The sequence below is a fragment of the Eumetopias jubatus genome, unplaced genomic scaffold, assembly GCF_037043125.1.
Source record: "Eumetopias jubatus isolate StellerSeaLion01/CBP00866 unplaced genomic scaffold, mEumJub1_p1.0 scaffold_7, whole genome shotgun sequence".
Taxonomy (NCBI): domain Eukaryota; kingdom Metazoa; phylum Chordata; class Mammalia; order Carnivora; family Otariidae; genus Eumetopias; species Eumetopias jubatus.
Window position 1 is genome coordinate 64822979 of NW_028274813.1, and position 13884 is coordinate 64836862.

The 13884-nt window shown below is 38.5% G+C and overlaps 1 protein-coding gene across 8 annotated transcripts in view; it reads left to right on the top strand.

Annotated features, from left to right (window-relative positions):
* HECTD1 (HECT domain E3 ubiquitin protein ligase 1) overlaps nucleotides 1-13884 on the top strand; it is an 88315-nt gene that overhangs the window by 28648 nt on the left and 45783 nt on the right. For all 8 annotated transcript variants that reach the window (XM_088024650.1, XM_088024652.1, XM_028114901.2 and 5 more), the window contains exons 9-12: nucleotides 2341-2455; nucleotides 3498-3672; nucleotides 7849-7987; nucleotides 8177-8347. In XM_088024650.1, coding sequence (XP_087880776.1) covers nucleotides 2341-2455; nucleotides 3498-3672; nucleotides 7849-7987; nucleotides 8177-8347 — 600 coding nt within the window. The remainder of the gene's footprint in view (nucleotides 1-2340; nucleotides 2456-3497; nucleotides 3673-7848; nucleotides 7988-8176; nucleotides 8348-13884) is intronic.

Consider the following 13884-nt stretch of genomic DNA (forward strand, 5'->3'; position numbering starts at 1 on the left):
CGCTTAACCAACTGAGCCACCCAGGCGCCCTTGAAGACCTCTTCCTATTAGTATTTGTGTAACTTTTTTACATCAGTATTCTTGCCCTGTGTGGATATACTGCACATTTATTCAACCAGTCACCTGTTGCTAAACACTTTAATTCCAATTTCTTACTCTTAGCACCAAATAATTTTGTACATATTTGTGGTGTTTTTATCATTAAAGCACATAATTTATTTGCTGAAGAATCATAGTATCTTTGATTCTCAGATTAGCAAAGGACATTGGAAAGTTCTTTTTATACTTAGAAATTGAGGAGGTCCAGAGAAGTCAAATGATAAAGGTTGAACCAAATGTGTGGATGATCTAGGTCTCTAGAATCTATGTGAAGTAATTTGGCACAGTGCAATGTTAGTCTGCTGCTAAGTCAGGCACACTTGGATTCAGGCTTCAGCTTATTAGCACGATGGTTGTGTGGCCTTGGGCAAGTTTCTTCAGTTTGACTTGCAGTTTTTTCAATTAAATGTGTATACATTCATAGCATGATTATTGTTATAATGAGAAAAAAATACATAAAAAACACATAGTATAGAGTCAACACATCGTAGATGCTCACATGGTAGCTTCTGTTATTGTCGTCTTTACACTATACAGAAATTTGGGGTAACACCTTAGCTTTCTAACTTGGGAAAGGTGTTCTCTTCAAGGTCAAATTCTGTCAATTTTAATTGGTTAGGTTTTAAAGAGAAAGGTGACTTCTAAGGATGATAAAAAAAGTTTTATTGACCCATTTTCTTTTGATCTGTACTGTTTTGCAGTTATGAGTGGTTGGGTGGGAGAGAAGAAGCCAAATGAATTGTCAGTGTATAGTGAGTGATAGCTGCTGTTACTAATAATGATACAATAGGTACGACTCACTGAGCACAGAAACTCTGTGCTAGCCAGTGTCTTTAGGTATTTAACATGTCTTACCATTTAATCTTCATAGATATTTCTGTTTTTAATTGATTCTAAGATACACCTCCACTTTCCCCCTTACCCCTCCATACACATTTTAACATCTCTTAGATAGGAAAATGTTGTATAATTGCTGTTGACCCGATAGAAAGTGCAGCATAGTTATCATTACCTGTTCATGCAACAGGAATAAAAAATTCTATCTGATAGAGAAGCACTCAGAAATGCGTCGTTAATGTCTTTATGGCACAGATAATAACATTGTAGAAATATAAATATTGCTGATTTTGAATAAAAAAATAATTATGAAGAATTGTGCTCAGAATGTGAAGTTCCGGAATACCTTATAGTTCATTTATATTTTCTTACTTATGTTTGTCCATGTAATGTGTGGAAAAAAAATCGAAGTTTAAAAGAATTTCTTTCAGTAAGTTTAAAAAAAAAAATTCCAAGCAATAAGAAAGCATGTTACAAAATTTAACTGGCTTTTTTTTTCTTTCTTAGTGATAGTGATACATCTAATAATGTGTGGCATCCTACATTTGATAAAATACTGAATTATTATGATTCAGCATTTGGATTTTTTAGCCAGTACTGTGTACTTTGCAGATGTGTGTATGTATTCACTTACTTGTCAGATATATCTATTACATCATAACAAAGTTAGAAAAACTGCAACTCTGAGGCTGATAAGAAAAACATGAGACGTGTTCTCTTTTCAAAAGACCTTACAGTCTGTTGGGGAGAGAGTCCAGTGTCCATTAAAAATTGGTGAACAATGTGAATTAATATTTAAGACATAAATTTTGTAGTTCATTCTAGGAGAATTGATTTACCTTGGTAATTGGCAGTATATAGGAAATGAGGGAGATGATTACCATGTCACAAACGTACTCTATTACCTCTCTTAAAGAAATTGGGAGGAGTTTGAAGGAAAAGTAGTTTCCACATGTGAACTTACTTAATTTGAGTTGTTAATAAATAACCAAGTGTGGGGCGCCTGGGTGGATCAGTTGTTAAGTGTCTGCCTTCGGCTCAGGTCAGGAAACCAGGGTCTTGGGATCGAGCCCCATGTCAGGCTCCCTGCTCGGCAGGAGGCCTGCTTTTCCCTCTCCCACTCCCCCCTGCTTGTGTTCCCTCTCTCTCTGTGTCTCTCTCTGTCAAAATAAATACATAAAATCTTAAATAAATAAATAACCAAGTGAAATTAATCTATAATTTTTTCAAGATCTAGATAGACCATTTTTGAGGTGATATGTGCAAAATAGTGTTTTGAATTGGTGCCTGCTTAAGTAATTGTGAGTCTGAAATCTGTGGGTGCAATTTGAGGATTGCAGAGTTGGATATTGAAGAAATAAAGTGTTAATTCTTATATTCACATTAAATGCTTTTCTTTTCTAGACTCTGTTACGGCATGGTGCAAACCCAGATCTGAGAGATGAAGATGGGAAAACTCCGTTAGATAAAGCTCGGGAAAGGGGCCATAGTGAAGTAGTAGCTATTCTTCAGTCTCCAGGTGAGTGGGACAATCTTTCCTTTTACCTTTGCTGTTGTTTTTCAGCTTCACTTTTACATATACAGCTTTTTGTGTATGTATTAACATTATATAAATGAACTCTTCCTATGAAGTCAAGTAATTATATGCCCATACCTTAACATGTGATATACCTTTAACAGTATACCATTCAGTGTTCTTTGAGACTGTGGGTGCATGATTGCAGAATAACAAACCAAAAGTTTTTTTTTTTTAAGATTTTATGTATTTATTGTCAGAGAGAGCGCAAGTGCACACAAGCAGGGGGAGCGGCAGGCAGGGGGAGAAGCAGGCTCCCCGCTGAGCAAGGATCCCCACACAGGGGTTGATCTCAGGACCTTGGTATCATGACCTGAGCCGAAGGCAGATGCTTAACTGACTGAGCCACCCAGGTGTCCCAAAAACCAAAAATTTAAGGGGCATGGGAATGTCATAAAGAATAGTTGGGTATTATGTAGATGAAGTACTTTGACCAAATTTTTAAGTTCTCACAGAGTAAAAGAATGTGAACCTTAGAATCAAATGGAATATCCAAAATTATTTCCCTAAGTTGTGATTCAGCTCATTGGTGGGACTGACGTTCTTAAGCATTCTTGTGCTTGTTTCAGTAGCACATGTACTAAAAAAAATTGGAATAGTATTATTCTTACAAATGTCTTTGATAGATACAGTATCTTTTAATTTCAGTTTAATTCTTGTTAATTAGGGATACTTCTTTTTCCCGTAAATATTTATTTGAGAGAGAGAGAGAGCACATGCAAGTGTGGGGAAGGGCAGAGGGAGAGGGAGAGAGAGAATCTCAAGCAAACTCCCCGCTGAATGTGGGGCCTGATGCAGGGCTTGATCCCACGACCCTCAGATCACAACCCCAGCCAAAATCAAGAGTTGGATGCTCAACTGACTGAGCCAACCAGGTGCCCCAGGGATAATTATAGTTTGAAATTCAGTACATCTTTTAATGTTTTTTTTAATTGAAAGAAAAATTTTCCAAAAATTTATTTTCTGGAACAATATTTGTCTGCAGGTGATTGGATGTGTCCAGTTAATAAAGGAGATGATAAGAAAAAGAAAGATACAAACAAAGATGAAGAAGAATGTAATGAGCCAAAAGGAGATCCAGAAATGGCACCCATATACTTGAAAAGGTTATTGCCAGTGTTTGCACAGACATTTCAGCAAACTATGTTGCCTTCAATAAGGTAGTTATTCATAGTATCTGTGTTTACTAAATTATGCCAATTATATAGTTCTATTTATCTCCCTTTTCCAGAAGGTTTGACGTTTATCTTAATACTGAAAAGGTATGGTAAGAATAAAATTTAGATTGGAAATTTGATTGGAGAGTTAAATCTTTTCTTCTGATGATCTGACTTGAGTTTTGAAAATCAAGAAGACTAGTTTTGTAGCTTGCTGACTATCAGCTTTAGAGAAATTCTGGTAAGTACAGCAAACATTTATTGAGCTTTATGGAGGCCTTTTTGGTAGAGGCAATGCGAGATGTCATTGGAGAGTTAACTAAAGAAATGGGACTTGGTTTTTGCTTCCTGTTCTGTTCCTTGCAGGCTAGTGAGGAAGATGTGAGTAATAAGAGTGAGTAGTAAGTGATAGATTAGACATACTGTCAGAGTTCTCTGGGAATATAGATGATTTAACAATTAATTGGGCTGCACAATTGGAGAAAATTTTATGCAGAAGTGAAATTTATTTTTTATTTTTTTTTAAAGATTTTATTTATTTATTTGACAGAGACACAGCGAGAGAGGGAACACAAGCAGGGGGAGTGGGAGAGGGAGAAGCAACTTTCCTGCTGAGCAGGGAGCCTGATGTGGGACTCGATCCCAGAACCCTGGGATCATGACCTGAGCCGAAGGCAGACGCTTAATGACTGAGCCACCCAGGTGCTCCTGGAAGTGAGATTTAAATTGGCGTTTAAAGGATACTTGGGGATTTTGTAGGCAGACAGATTAGAAGGATCACTGGACAACTTTGTGTGCAAAGGCATGGAGGTATGAGTCAGTCCATCCTGGTACAAATCCTGGTGGCTCTTCTTCTGTAGTGTCATTGCTGTTCATCTGTTGCTAATACTCTGGTTCGTAGTTTGACTACTGCAGTTGCCTCTTAATTAGTCTTTCTTTTCTCTCTTGTTCCTTTATAATCTGTCCCTACATATTACTCTATTTTAAATATCATAATTATATCACTTTTTCTGATTTAAACTCGCCAGTGGCTTCTATCTGGCTTGAACTCAAACCTAATTCCTTTTTTTTTTTTTTTTAAGAGAATGAGAGCGTGGGCACTGGGGGTGGGGGTGAAGGGAGAGAATCTCATGAAGACTCCCCACTGAGCACAGAGCCCTGACACACGGCTCGATCTCATGACCCTGAGATCATGACTTGAGTCGACATCAGGACTCGGAGGCTTAACCGACTGAGCCACCCAGGTGCCCTTAAAACCTAACTCCTTACCTCTCAGGCTTGCAAGGTCTTACATAAGCCCCACCAGCTCTCTGACCTCATTTAGTACTATCTAACCCCTAGCCCATTACACGTACAATAAGCTAGCCTTTTTTCTATTTTTGGAACACCCCAGGTATATCCTTACCTTAGGGTTTTTGTACTTCCCTTTACTGGAAACTTTTCTTATCCTTGGTTCTTTTGGATGGTTTGTTGTTTCATATCATTTAGGTTTCAGTTTAAATGTTCCATCCACTGATGTTTTTGTCCATCTAATTTAAATTTACCCCTAGGATACCTTTCACATAAGTTATGACGTTTTACTGTCTTTACAGAGCTTTCAGTGTCTGAAATCTTGCTCTTCTTTGACTTTTGTTTTATTGTCTGTCTTCCCTCCAAAGTGAACTCTTTGAGAGCTGGCCTGTGTACGGCTATATTCCTGCAAAGACAAAGAGGTATAGAACAGGGCTTGATACTTAGTAGGTCCTCAGTAGATATTTAGAGCATGACTGAGTGTGTTTTGTTAGCAGTTGTAAATATTTTAATATTAATGGAGTGTGTTTGGATTAATGGGGATATGTTTGGATAGCTCAGTGAATAATGTTAGAAAGGTAGACAGGAGCCTTTATGACTTATGAAGCCCTTTGTGGCCCCATGCTAATGAGCCATACTCCGCAGTTGAAGAAGGGTCATTAAATACCTGTGAGGATATTTGTCACAGCTGATTTTGTGATTTATGAAGATTCCATTGACGGCCCAGTGGAGAAAAGTACTGGAGGAGAGCAAGAATGAAAACAGACTACTTAAGGGTTCGTTGCAATATGAACTTCAAACAGTTGGTGGGGGACTGGATTGGTGGGAACAAATTGAAAAGGTTGAGAGATGGGTTGTATAGGGATTGATGACCAGTTAGTTGTGAGAGATGAGGGAGAGGAATGGGTGAAGAATGAGTGCTGAATTTTTGACTGAGTGATTCAGAATTTGATTTTGGACATTTTAAGTTAAGGAGGTCTTTAGAACATGTAGATTTGTAGGATTCAAGTGCCTAGGAGTTGACATTAAAGTGCAGGCAGTCTGCTTTAAGTAGGAGAAAAATGTCAGTAAAATAATTCACTGCGAACATTAAAGTACTTGGTTTTTATTCTTCTCCAAATAGCTACAGAGGTATAGGTGTGAGTGGGGCCATTTTTTTTTTTTTTTTTTTTAACAGAACTTAGAATCCTCTTGAGTGAGCAAGTTTGATTTTGAACAGGATAATGTGGCTGGAAATTTTAGAGGACTACCTGTCATGCCAATAAAGGAATCCCGATATATTTGGAGTAGAACTTCATGATAAGAAAATCCTAAAGTATGCCACCATATAATAGAGGTCCCTTATTAGATGGGTCCTCTCTTTCCTTTTTTTTTAAGATTTATTTATTTGAGAGCATGCATGAGTAAGCAGGGGGAGGGGCAGAGGGAGAAAGAAAGAGAGCGAGAATCTCAGGCAGGCTCCCTGCTGAGTGCAGAGCGTGATGCAGGGTTCCATCCCTTGACCCTGAGCTCATGACCTGAGCTGAAATCAAGATTCAGACACTTAACTGTCTGAGCCACCCGAGTTCCCTCGATGGTTATTTTCTATCACTCTATTAAATGTTTCAGGATTGGGGATTGGAATTTTGGAATTACAGGTAATTTTTTTCTCTTCCTTTTGTTAATTTGTGTTTCCTAAAGTTTCTACAATAACCATATTGTACTTGTAAAATGAATGAATGAATTTATGTATGTATGTATGTTTCAGGATTGTCTAAATAGAATTTTAGTTTTAGTATTAGTGCTGAATTCTCTAGGTAATAATTAGCTACAGTTAATTGTGGCAAGTAAGAAAGCATAAGCCTTTGCTAAGAGCTCAGACTCTGGAGTCAATGCACAGTGGCCACTTCCTAAATATGTGGCCATGAGAAAGGTAGTTAACTTCTTTTAGTTTATCTCTAAAGTGAAGATAATTACATTAAATTCTCTTTAGGTTTGAGAATAAAAATTAGATATGTATTAAGTGTTACCATAGTTATGCTTAATATTTTATTTATTTTTTTTTTAAAGATTTTATTTATTTATTTGACAGAGATAGCAAGAGCAGGAACACAAGCAGGGGGAGTGGGAGAGGGAGAAGCAGGCTCAGGTCATGATCCCAGGGTCCTGGGATTGACCCCTACATCGTGCTCCCTGCTCTTTGGCCTACCATTTTCTATAACATCTTGAATTTACAATCAAATGCTTTTTTCACTTGAAGAATGTATAGTGTTATGAATTTCAACTAAAGAGAGTTGTGATCTACATCACGTAGGGACCACATGCTGTAGAAATTCATGTGTCACATGCCTTTCTTGGACTTCAGTAGGAATTTTGCTTCTCCATCCTTGTGGAAGTTACTGCAAAGTTAATGATATCCTCGGTGCCTAGGGTGTTGTTATATACTCAGAAAATATGTGTTAAATGAACTGCTATCCTTTATGTAACAGAGCAGTGTCCTTTTAGTCTATTATAATTTAAATGTGTGTGGATATGCATTTATTTTAAAAGAACAGGTTCCTTGTTATAAAACTGAGGTTAGTTTGTATGACTTTATTGAGTATCTGTGTTCTAAGCCAAGCAGTGGATGAGTATAGAAGGAAAAGGAGGCATAACAAATTGTTAACAGTGGCAGTGTTTAGGGACATGGGATTACTAGGATGTCTTATTTTCATTTATATGAGAACATAGGTATATGTACTTTTTGTATATTTATATACAGTTTACTTTTAAGCAGAGTGTGTAAAACTTACCATTGTGCATATTTTTTTTTCTCTAATGTGTAATTGCATTTTGTCTTATTTTAGGTTCTTTTCCTGGCTTCCTAAAATTCTTTTATTTATTTATTTATTTACTTATTTATTTTTTAAGGAAGGCAAGTCTTGCTCTGATTCGAAAAATGATTCATTTTTGCTCTGAAGCACTCTTAAAAGAAGTTTGTGATTCTGATGTTGGTCACAATTTGCCTACAGTACTAGTGGAAATCACTGCAACCGTCCTTGATCAAGAGGTCAGATTTTTATCTTTTTTGTAACTCCTGTAGCTTTAATTCCCTTTAGACAATGGTTAGTAAAATAATTTGATTTTTGTCCTAATTTCAGTGAATCGTTTAGTCTGTGAAATTATTGCACTTGTCTACTTCAGGCAACTAAACTTATTTTTATCATTTTCCCTTAAATTCCTTTTTGTTTTCCCCCAGGATGATGATGATGGGCACTTGCTGGCTTTGCAGATCATAAGAGATTTGGTAGATAAAGGTGGTGATATTTTTTTGGATCAGCTAGCCAGACTTGGCGTAATTAGCAAAGTTTCGACTTTGGCAGGACCTTCCTCTGATGATGAGAATGAAGAGGAATCAAAACCAGAAAAAGTGAGTGATGTTGATTCCAGTGTTTTCAGGAATAGAGTTTCTTGGGGCGCCTGGGTGGCTGAGTCGTTGAGCGTCTGCCTTTGGCTCAGGTCATGGTCCCAGGGTCCTGGGATCGAGTCCCACATCGGGCTCCCTGCTCCGCAGGAAGCCTGCTTCTCCCTCTCCCACTCCCCCTGCTTGTGTTCCTGCTCTCGCTATCTCTCTCTGTCAAATAAATAAAATCTTAAAAAAAAAAAAGGAATAGAGTTTCTTTTGAGGAAATCTAGTTATAACTTAATGATGGCTTTTGATAAAATAATGGCAGTATGAGGTAGCAGTATAATTTTTAAAAATTTGGTTACTTATTTTAAGATTTTATTTATTTATTTTAGAGAAAGAATGTGAGCAGGGGGAGGGGCAAAGGGAGAGAGAGAATCCAACTCTCTGCTGAGCATGGAGCCTGGCGTGGGGCTCGATCCTACTCCTCCGAGATTGTGACCCGAGCCGAAACCAAGAGTTGGGCAGTTAATCGACTGATCCACTCAGGCACCCCCAAAATTTCGTCACTTTTTAAAAAATTTATTGATAAAATTTAAAGCTTACAGAAAAATTGCAAATAGAGTATCAGAGTATTCTTCATAAATTCACTAATTTTTTTTTTTTAAAGATTTCATTTATTTATTTGACAGAGACACAGCAAGAGAGGGAACACAAGCAGGGAGAGTGGGAGAGGGAGAAGCAGGCTTCCCGCCGAGCAGGGAACCCGATGCGGGGCTCGATCCCAGGACTCTGGGATCATGACCTGAGCCAAAGGCAGACGCTTAATGACTGAGCCACCCAGGCGCCCCATAAATTCACTAATTATTGACATTTTGCCCCATTTACTTTATTTACACAGACACTGTGTGTGTGTATTTTTAAGAAACATTTACTTAAGGGGCACCTGGCTGGCTCATTTGGTAGAATATACAACTCTTGATCTTGGGGTTGTGAGTTTTAGCCCCGTGTTGGTTGTAGAGATTACTTAAAAATAAAATCTTCAAGGGGCACCTGGGTGGCTTTGTCATTTAAGTGTCTGACTCGGTCTCAGCTCAGGTTTTGAGTTCACACCCTATGTTGGGCTCCACACTGGGTCTGGAGCCTACTTAAAAAAACAAAAAAAAAACAATGAAATATTATTATCTTTTAAAGGTTTTATTTATTTGTAGAGAGAGAGCACAAGCAGGGGAAGTGGCAGGCAGAGGGAGAAGAGACTCCCTACTGAGCAGGGAGCCTGATGCGTGACTCGATCCTAGGACCCTGGGATCATGACCTGAGCTGAAGGCAGATACCTAACCATCTGAGCCACCTAGGCACCCCAAAGTCAGAAAATTTAATATTTATATAAAACTCTATCTCATTCAAAGACCATATTTAAATTTGCTGTTGTCCTTAATACCATTTCCCCCTGGGGTCCAGAATCCAATCCAGGAGCATGTATTACATTTAGTTACCATTTAGTTACTATGTTTCTAAGAACTCTAAGAACTCAGCCTTTTTCTTTGATGGATTTCTTGGCATTTGTGAAGAGGACAGACCAGTTAATTTGGGCAGTGACCCTTACTTTGCATATGTGTTTCTATGTGCTTAGATTCAGGTTACATGTTTTTAGCAGGAAGACTACCCAGGGGATGTTATGTTTTTCTAAGTGCATAATGTGCCTTCTTTTAGAGCCCCAGGGTGTCTGCTTTCTTACCGATGATGTTAACATGGATCACTTTGTTATATTTATCTCTGCCTGGTTTCTTTTTCTTTTTAAAGATTTTATTTATTTATTAGAGTGTGAGAGACATTATGAGAAGGGGGGAAGGTAGAGGGAGAAGCAAACTTCTCACTGAGCAGGGAGCCCGACGTAGGGCTCAGTTCCAAGACCCTGTGATCATGACTTGAGCCGAAGGCAGATGCTTAACTGACTGAGCCACCCAGCTGCCATCTGCCTGATTTCTTTATCATAGAGTTACTCTTTTTGCTTTTGTTACTTGTTTTTGTTATTAATTTTGTTATTAATAAGTAATTAATAAGTTTTAAGTAATACGCTGTTACTCGTTAAACATATACCCATGAGTTTCAGTATCCATTGATAATTCTTGCCTGAGATTGCAAATTTAAAATATACCTAATCTATCCCTACTTGTTCCTGCACTGATTTAGTCCTAAATTAGTGAATGTTTCCTATATATTAGTGACAAAATGGTAATATTTTTGAGATAATGGTAGAGGATGGGTTGTTAATTATATAATCCTGAGAGGGTGAGTGGGGACAGGAGGAGAGAGAGATTATTTAAAAAAAATTTTTTTAAGATTTTTTGAGAGAGAGAAAGTGAGCACAAGTGGGAGGGGCAGAGGGAGAGAGAATCTGAAGCTGACTCTGCTGAGTGTAAAGCCCAACACAGGGCTCAATCTCATGACTGAGATCACGACCTGAGTGGAAACCAAGTGTTGGACACTTAAACTGACTACGTCACCTAGGCACCCCAGAGAGATACTCCTAAATTACTTGAGAGATCTGAGGGATTTAACCACAAAACAAAATAAGAGGTGATATCTGGGTTCATCCCCCTAGAATTCTTTTATTCAAGAAATAGGTTCAAAAACCATATGATTTCACTGATGTGTGGAATATAAGAAACAAAACAAGCAAAGAGGGAAAAAAGAGAGACAAACCAAGAAACAGACACTTAACTATAGAGAACAAACTGATGATTACCAGAGGGGAAGGGGAGGGGAACATGGGTAAAATAGGTGATGGGGATTAAGTGTACTTGCTATGATGAGCACTGGGTGATGTGTGCAAGTGTTGAATCACTGTATTGTACACCTGAAACTAATATTACAGTGTGTGTTAACTGACTGGAATTTAAATAAAAACTTAAAAAATGTTACAGATCTACTGATCCCCAGCAAGTTTTTTTGTAGAAATTAACAAAATTCTAACATTTATATGAAAATTCTAGGGACCTGGAATAGCCAAAGCAGCATTGAAAAGGAACAAGTTGAAGGACATCCACCAGCAGATTTGAAGTCTTACTATAAAGCTGTAGTAATCAAGGGCGCCTGGGTGGCTCAGATGGTTAAGCGTCTGCCTTTGGCTCAGGTCATGATCCCGGGGTCCTGGGACCGAGCCCCGTATTGGGCTCCCTGCTCTGCGGGAAGCCTGCTTCTCCCTCTCCCACTTCTGCTGCTTGTGTTCCCTCTCTCACTGTGTCTCTCTCTCTCTCAAATAAGTAAAATCTTAGGGGCACCTGGGTGGCTCAGGGTCCTGGCATCGAGCCCCACATCGGGCTCCTTGCTCAGCCAGGAGCCTGCTTCTCCCTCTCGTACTCCCCCTGCTTGTGTTTCCTTTCTAGCTGTCTTTCTCTCTCTGTCAAGTAAATAAAATCTTTAAAAAATAAATAAATAAAATCTTTAAAAAAAAACATACGTTGTTTAGAAAATGAAAAGACAGGGTGCTTGTGTGGCTCATGGGTTGAGTGGCCAACTCTTGATCTTGGCTGAGGTCATGATCTCAGAGTCATAGGGTCAAGCCCCATGTTGGGCTCCATGCTCAGCATGGAGTCTGCTTGAAATGCTCTCTCTCTCTCTCTCTTCCCCCTCCTGCCCCTCCCTCTGCTGTGCAATACATACATACATAGCTTAAAATGAAAATGAAAAGACAACCCAGAAAATTCTCTCAGATTTTGTCTGAAAATAATTTATTTTATTTTTTTAAAGATTTTTTTTTTTTTTTTTTTGACATAGAGAGTGAGAGAGAGCAGCATAAGCAGGGGAAGTGGCCGGCAGAGGGAGAAGCAGGCTCTCTGCTGAGCAAGGAGCCCGATGTAGGACTCGATCCTAGGACTCTGGGATCATGACCTGAGCCGAAGGCAGCCACTTAACCGACTGAGCCACCCAGGCACCCTGAAAATATTTTATTTGGGCTTCATTTTTGATATTTTCAGTGCCTACAAGGACTTTTGACTGATCATTTTCCAGCACTTTGAGAGATGGTCCATTGTCACCTGATGTACACAGTCTCCATCGAGAAATTCACTTTATTTCTCATTTTAGTTCTTTGGTACATAAAAAATTTTTTTTTAAAGATTGTATTTATTTGAGAGAGAGTGAGAGAGAACGTAAGTGGGGGCGGTGGGGAGGGTCAGAAAGAGAGGGAGAAGCGATGTGGGCTCAATCCCAGCACCCTGGGATTATGACCTGAGCCGAAGGCAGACTCAACGACTGAACCACCAGGCGCCCCAGCATACATCTTTTCTAACAACATCTTTTCTTCCTCTGGCTGTTCTTATGATTTTAAGCAATTTGACTTTGCTGTGCTTTGTTGTGCTTGGTGTACTTGTGTATGCGTGCACATGTGAGTGTCCATCCCTGCTCAGGATTGTTTAATTTTCTTTGATCTGTGGGATTACAGTTTTTATCAAATTTGAAATTTTTCAGCATTTGAAATGCAACTGACTACCTTGTGTGATATCTGGGAATTCAGCTTACAGTTTTCCATTTGTTCTTTGCCCAACCTTATGGAGTATCATCCTAGAAATGAGTGATCTAGTGCTCAGAGACTCATGATGACCACTTTGCAGATTTCTAGAGGTCTTTTTGGCTTGGCTCCCTCATCCTGAACTCATCCTCCATATGTTCTGTTTGCTTTAACCTCTTCAAACACATATCTCTATTTCCTGAAATCATACTGCTGGACTCTTCCTGTGTTTCCTCTTAAGACCTTAGCCAGGAATTTGTGTCTGGGACTAAGGGGATTAAGACCTCGTTTGTTTCTATTTTCTGGGGGATCACGGTCTTATGTTGCATATTGCCCGGTGTTTGAAAACACTTTTTCACATATTTTGCCTAGCTTTTCATTGTTTACAATGGATAAACAAGTCTTGGTACTTGTTAACCTGTCGTGGCCTAGAGCACAAGTACTTATGTTTAGAGAAATTTATAATCCATATTTTACAATCTTATTTGTATTTTAAGCTAACTACTTTGGTTTTTTATGTTCAAAAAATATGTAAAAATACTTTTTAAGTATAACAAGTTTTTATGAAGTTTAAAAGTGCTTTACCCAGGGGCTCAGATCATGATCTCGGGGTCCTGGGGTTGAACCCTTTGTTGGGCTCCCTGCCCAGCAGGAAGTCTGTTTCTCCCTCTCCCCCTCCCCTCCTGCTCATGCTCTCTCTCTCTCTCTCTCTCTCAAATAAATAAATAAAATCTTGAAAAAAACAGTGCTTTACCATATAAACATCCATGTATACACATACCAGGTTTATATATGTTTAGATGAATATTCTCAATATGTAAATGTTGTCAAAACAATAAAATTTTTCAGTATGTCAGGCTAGGAAAACAGTGTTTACAAATTGTTTTGTTTTTTAATTTATTTGAGAGAGAGAGAGACAGCACAAGTCTGGGGAATAATTAGATAGTTGTGTGTAGACCGAATCCGTTGGTCTTCTCTACTACTACACCTGGAAATGTTATAACTTAGGTCATTACTTATGTGACATTTTTTTTTTTTAAGATTTATT